General features: G+C 44.0%; 1 protein-coding gene across 1 annotated transcript; it reads left to right on the forward strand.

Moving 5' to 3' along the window:
* Positions 1–69: 69 nt before the first annotated feature.
* LOC118478753 lies at positions 70–4,232 on the forward strand. The gene is made up of 4 exons (XM_035972916.1): positions 70–184; positions 1,581–1,668; positions 2,630–2,795; positions 4,206–4,232. Exons 1-4 carry the CDS (start codon positions 85–87, stop codon positions 4,230–4,232), a joined length of 381 nt encoding a protein of 126 aa, XP_035828809.1. The 5' UTR covers positions 70–84.
* The last annotated feature ends 2,664 nt before the right edge of the window (positions 4,233–6,896 follow it).

Here is a 6,896-nt window from a genome sequence, read left to right on the forward strand (position 1 = left end):
TCTATGTGTGTGTTAACTAACTAATAACCAGAACATCCCCCCACCCCTCCCCCACATAACGCAAGCCTACAGCAGACAGACAGGATGTGGCCTTTTCACAAGGCTCTGCGACTGCGCACTCCGCTACGAAATGTCGACGATCTGCAAGCGGTGATTTCTGGGTCTGCTCTTCTCATATTGCTAGGTACGTATTACACATTTTTAAAAACCTATCAAACATCTACTGTCGCTATCTCTCTTCTTTTTAAAATAACATTGAGTGTGTATCTAGCTTACGATTATTATTGTTTATATTGCTGCTTATTTATATTATGCATGTGATTGTAAGCCTACCTGTGTGTGCATGTGTGTGCACGTGTGTACGTGTGTGTGTTTGTGTGTGTGTGTGTGTATGTGTGTGTGTGTGTGTGTGTGTGTGTGTGTGTGTGCTTGTGTGTGTGTGTACGTGTGTGTGTGTGTGTGTGTGTGTGTGTGTACTCGTGGTGGAACACCAAACCAATGTGCCAGGATCTGGACAATAAAGATGTATCTTATCTTATCTTATCTTTGTGTGTTTGTTACTCTCTTGTAACACCCCTAATCTTGGGCATGTGGGTGGTTGGCGGGTGCTCTGGTGTGGATTGGTCCTTCTTTCCTATAAAGAATCTATCTTCTCTATCTCCCCGCCTTTTTGTGTGTTTGTTACTCTCTTGTAACACCTCTAATCTTCGGCACTTAAATGACCTTATTGTGTTGCAAGTGCCGTAAAATTTTCACGAAAACTAAAAAAATCTTCAGCACTTATATGAACGTATTATGTTGCAAGTGCCGTAAAACTCTTACCAATACAAAATGTAGTCATTATAAAAATATTCAAAGAATTGCATTCGAAAAAGTTTGACAAGTTTTGAAACTCAGAGTTTAAACCTATACCAGGGGGCTCTCGTGGCCTATAGGTTGAAGTGTTCGCCTCTCACTCAATAGGTTCCGGGTTCGAATCCGGATAACGACGGAAACGTTTCTTCTCTTAAAGTTCTCCTTTCACCTCCTTTCCTGCTCTAGCAATGTTCTGTCGTCTGCTTCCGTCTCCACTTTCTGTCCCCACCCCCTCACCTCCTTTGCCTCCTCCTCTGGGCTCCTGACTCTTTCTGCAGCCTTTCTACTGCTACACCTAGGTTCCTTACTATTGTCTTTCTGCCACACCCCTGATCTTATGGTAGGACATATCTGCACCTAGCCTTCTCGAACAAGGGCGACAAATCTCGGAGGTTCCATGTGCAGGTTGCGCTCGTTAAAGACCCCTTGGGGGTCCAAAATCGATAAGGTTAGGCTTCGGCCGCCACCCGGGCAAATTTCAAATTTTCCTACTAAACCGAAAGTGTTTAATGTGTCCCGTGCGCTCATAATATGACCTTAGGCAGTTGCGAGTGCCATAAAACACTTACAAAAAATAATATAAATGATAATGATCTGGCCCGTTGTTCTCTCCCGCTAGGCAGTTACAAGCGCAGTAAAATGCTTACTGAAAACAGCAACAACAACAACAAAACAAAAAACAAACAAGCCAAAAACCCAACCTATACCGTTTTTTTCCTGTACAGTTTTCACCCGGACCGTCTCCTGTGGTTTCACAGAGTTCAACGTCAACGGAAAGGAATACTTGCTGTCTCACGGGATGAAACAGTTCAGGTAAATAGTTTGTGCACACACACACACAGACAGACAGACAGACACACACACACAGACACACAAATACATACATACACAGACAGACAGACACACAAACACGGGGGGGGGGGGGGGACATTTTCCGTTCTAATGTATAGTAGAATTGTAAATGGGCTGATCCAACAATGTCATGCTCAAAAATCTGCCTGAACTACAACAGGGAACTGCTGCTTTTTCTTTCCTAATCCTTACTATCGTCATTTTCCTCCACTTCTTTTGTATGTTTGTCACTCTCTTGTGACCCGCTATTTCCGGGGTGCCTTGATAGTCGAAGCAGACTTTGTGCTGTTGAGGCTAGAGAGGTGAGCAGAGTAAGTCTGATTCCCTCTAAGGACTTCTCTGTTGACATCCACCCCTTGGCGCTCAAATGACGTTATGCAGTTGCGAGCGCCGTAAAACCTCTACTAAAAAACCAACGTTTCACCATGTTCACATTTCACCATCATCACATTTCACTATCTTCCCATTTCACCATCTTCCCATTTCACCATCTTCCCATTTCACCATCTTCACATTTCACCATGCTTCACATTTCACCATCTTCACATTTCACCATCTTCACATTTCACCATCTTTACATTTCACCATCTTCACATTTCACCATGCTTCACATTTCACCATGCTTCACATTTCACCATCTTCATATTTCACCATCTTCCCATTTCACCATCTTCCCATTTCACCGTCTTCCCATTTCGCCATCTTCCCATTTCGCCATCTTCCCATTTCACCATCTTCCCATTTCACTATGCTTCCCATTTCACCATCTTCCCATTTCACCATGCTTCACATTTCATCATCTTCCCATTTCACCATCTTCACATTTCACCATGCTTCACATTTCACCATCTTCCCATTTCACCATCTTCCCATTTCACCATCTTCCCATTTCACCATCTTCCCATTTCGCCATGTTCACCAGCGAGACAGAGCGAGTGTGTGCCACTGTCAACGCCACCACAGCGCTCTTCAGGGACAACTCGGACATTCTGGAGCTTCAACGTCAGTTACGAGATCGCTCGGAGTACGACAGCTCAATCATGTGGGTCAAAACGAGACTGACGTACACTGGGAGCGGTAAGTTCATTGCGACTATTTCTTTCTTTTTTTTTCTTTTTGTCTCCAAAAATCATCTCCTTTTAACGCGCTGAGTTATTTCTGCAGCCGTTATCGCTACCTCAGAATTACATAGTTTTATCTGACATTTTTTGGTTGCCGTTTTGAGTTACTAAGACCATGAGGTCAGAAACCAAATGTGAGGCAGCGAGGTGGAATCAGGCTCTCGTCAAAATAATCAACGTGAAGAAACTTGCATTTCCTCGCAGGTTTGTGAATTTTTATAAAACTTTTGTTTTTTGGCCCAACACATTTCACACCCATTAAAGAAATAATTTCTTTGTGGATTTTTTCTGGAAAGCGTTGATTAAAGACACAAAAAATGTAAATTTTCAGTTATCACGGACTCTTAAGCTAAGGAAATAACTACTCTTTGGCGGCCAATTTCTCACTAATTTTACCTCTGAAAACAGGTGACCCCCACCTCCTTCTTTCGCAAATATCTCGACTTGTATTCAAGATAAATGGATATTTCTTTTCATCCAAATAAAGACAATTGAACAAGCTTTAAGATGATACCAATAACTCTACATGCCCAAAAATTGACAAGAACCTGATTCCACCACGCTGCCTCACAAATGTTCCAACTGCGCTATCAATATCATAAGATTATTCGAAGTCATTATCGAGATATTCAAAGATTTGCATCGGAAAAAGCTTGACATGTTGTGAAACTCAAAATCTATGACGTCAAATTTCTGAAAACTGGGCACTGTGCAGATAGAGCTGTATAATTCTGAGGTAGCGTTAAGTTGCCTGAGATGAGAGGGATAGCTGATTGAGGAGGAGGATAGGGAGGCAGAGGCCAGTACTGCCGTGGAGAGGATGATGCTTTTGGGAATAAAAAAAGGTAGCGGAAAATCTGGCATCCTTGCAGGAAAGAACAGAAGAACGTTCAACCAGACGTGCACTGGCACAATCAGTGGAAAGACCCTCGGCAACATTTTGGAGAGAGCAACGGAGCATCAATGGACATGTCCGGAGTGCAGGGATGTTGCTTCCTGAAACAAGAACAAGAACAAGAAGGATGAGAGGGATAAAACGTCGCAGCAGACAGACAGAGATCTGAGGTAGCGTTACGTTGCCTGGGATGAGAGGGATAAAACGTCGCAGCAGACAGACAGAGATCACCCAGTGCCAGATCTGCGACAGACATCAGCGATCGTGGTTCTCCATTCATTCCTTTGCTCGGATGCTCGTGAAAAAGCTACGTTTCCCTGATCTTTCCCCATCACCCATTTGTTTAGGTATTCTAAGTAGGTTGCTCTGGGCCTACCCATGTCTCGTTTGCTTTCAATCTTGCCAGTGAGAGCTAGATGTTCGAGACCGTAATTCAGGTGTCCCAAAAACTGCTTTTGTCTTTTCCTGATGGTTTTTATCAGTGGGTGATCCGCAGTGGGCTGTTTTAAGCTCATCCTCATTTGATTTCTTTTCCTTCCACGACATTTTCAGCAGTCTCCAAAGAAACCATATTTCTTTTGCTGCTATACGAAGATCATCATCATAATCCGGTGTCTTGCCGACTGGCGTGGGCGATCATGGGCCTCCATTTCCATCTGTCTTGCGTTGCAGCAATGGTGTCTGTTGTTCTTGCTGCTCCCAGCCATGTTGTGAACTTGTCCAGTATCTTTTTTTTCTGTCTGCCTCTACCTCTCTTTCCATCAAACTTTCCTGTTGTTACCATATTCTCCAATGCTTCTTTCTGCATTGTGTGTCCAATGAACTTTGCCTGTCGCTTTCGTATATTCGTCATAAACTGCCACTGCAATTCGCTTCAACCAAGACTTCTTCATTTGTTTTTTTAGCTGTCCATGGGATACGCATCATGCGTCTTATGAATCACAACTCTGTTGCCTGAATTGTTCTTTTCAGCTGTCTATTAGTTGTATACGGAAATACTTGATATAAATTATTATAAAAACCTCCATACCCCCCCCACCCCACCCCCGGTAATTGGGCTCCTCTCTCCTTTACTCTTGACTTGTTCAACATGTACTTTCTCCTTGGCTCCTTCTTACTGCTGTCTTCCAGCCACAGCCCTGATCTTAGGGTCGGTAAGATCGAACACCTAGCCTTCTTGGAATAGGGCGAAAAATCTTGGAGGTCCCGTGTGCATGTTGCGCACACTAAAGATCCCTTAGTGGTCTTAAATTCGTTAAGAGTAGGCTTCGTCGCCACCTGGGCAAAATACAATATTGCTTCCTACTAAAACTAAGAATGCACTTGTCTGTACAAAGACATATTACAGAGTACCTTCACAATGGGAATGTGGCTGCTTGACGGCGACGGACCCCACTAAGTAGGGAATACAGTCAGTTTAGGCAACTGTTGCCCAGCAGGTTGAAGAACCAGAGGTCGACTTCCCCTGAGATATAGCAGGGGAAGAAGAAGAAGAAGAAGAAGAAGAAGAAGAAGAAGAAGAAGAAGAAGAAGAAGAAGAAGAAGAAGAAGAAGAAGAAGAAGAAGAAGAAGAAGAAGAAGAGGAAGAGGAAGAGGAGGAGGAAGAGGAAGAGGAAGAGGAGGAGGAGGAGGAAGAGGAAGAGGAAGAGGAAGAGGAAGAGGAAGAGGAAGAGGAAGAGGAAGAGGAAGAGGAAGAGGAAGAGGAAGAGGAAGAGGAAGAGGAAGAGGAGGAGGAGGAGGAGGAGGAGGAAGAGGAAGAGGAAGAGGAAGAGGAAGAGGAAGAGGAGGAGGAAAAGGGAAAAGGGAAAAGGGAGAAGGGAGAAGGGAGAAGGGAGAAGGGAGAAGAAGGAGAAAAAGGAGAGACTTCCGTGATGACAACTGAACACAAGTCTTCTGTGTGCCACGTCTTGTGTTGGAGCCAAACCGTAACAATCTCCTCTGATTCCTGGACCCTGTTCAATCTTGTATTAGCTAGTGTTTTACGGCACTTTCAACACAATTAGGTCTCTAAGCGCCGCGGATTAGAGATCAAACGATAAGAGAGTAAGAATCTCAGAAAAAACAGAAAGAGGAGTGATATCTAAATGGAGGAGAGAGGGTCTTATAGGTCAACGAAGCAGGAAAACCGCATCAGAATCCAGAGCATCCGCCACTCCTCTCTGCCGTCTCATCTGAACACGCGACACGCATGACATTTTACGAGTGGTGTCTAATTGGGCGATACACGTTTTAAAGGAGAGAAGGAGTAAAACATAAACCGCACACCATTTGTGAGGCAGCGTGGTAGAATCAGGCTCTCGTCTAAATAATCAAAGTGAAGAAACTGGCATTTTCCCGCAGGTTTGTGAATTTTTATCAATTTTTTTTTTTGGGGGGGGGGGGGGGGGGGGCTAAAACACCTTTCATGCCCCTTAAAGAACACATTTCTGAGTGGATTTTTCTGAAAAGCGTTGATTTAACGTACAATAAATGTAAATTTTCAGTCGCCACGGACTCATAAGCTAAAGAAATAACCAATCTTTGGCGGCGGCCATTTTCTCACCAATTTTACCTCTGAAAACAGGTGACCCCCATCCCCTTCATCCGCAAATATCTCGACTTGTACTCAAGATAAATGGATGTTTTTTTCCATCTAAATAAAGACAAGTGAACAAGCTTTAAGATGATACCAATAACTCTAAATGCCCCAAAATTGACGAGAGCCTGATTCCACCACGCTGCCTCACATTTAACACCACCACCCGGCCCCACTCCTCATAAAATGTCATGTAATCATCATCATCCGGTGCCTTGCCGACTGGCGTGGGCGATCATGGACCTCCACTTCCCTCTGTCTTTCGAAGCAGCAATGGTGTCTGTTGTTCTTGCTGCTCCCAGCCATGTAATACCAAAAACAAAATCCCAAAGAAGCTTTCATCAATGATAATCACTTAAGTCCTCTCTATAGAGGCTCTGTCCAAAGCGGCTTGCTATAGCCTCCAGCACAGGAAACACACACAAACAAACTCGCTAACGACTTCCCCTCAAACACTGGCACTACTGACAAGGAAACAAAAGGAGAGATCTAATCGATAGTCATCCCAGGTAATATTTAGCGTCCAGCTGCCCCCGTCGTCAAATATTACCTGGGACCAATTAGAGAGAAAGAAGTAGATGAGTTCGTAAAAAAAGCA

This window comes from Aplysia californica, unplaced genomic scaffold, assembly GCF_000002075.1.
Source record: "Aplysia californica isolate F4 #8 unplaced genomic scaffold, AplCal3.0 scaffold00903, whole genome shotgun sequence".
NCBI lineage: Eukaryota > Metazoa > Mollusca > Gastropoda > Aplysiida > Aplysiidae > Aplysia > Aplysia californica.

What these genes read in the sequence shown, in the direction of transcription:
- LOC118478753 (XM_035972916.1), top strand. Translation starts at nt 85, where the DNA reads ATGTGGCCTTTTCACAAGGCTCTGCGACTGCGCACTCCGCTACGAAAT. An exon ending in TGCTCTTCTCATATTGCTAG is followed by an intron (nt 185 to 1,580) that starts GTACGTATTACA and finishes TTTCCTGTACAG; the next exon opens with TTTTCACCCGGACCGTCTCC. An exon ending in CTGGGAGCGGTAAGTTCATT is followed by an intron (nt 2,796 to 4,205) that starts GCGACTATTTCT and finishes GGTTTTTATCAG; the next exon opens with TGGGTGATCCGCAGTGGGCT.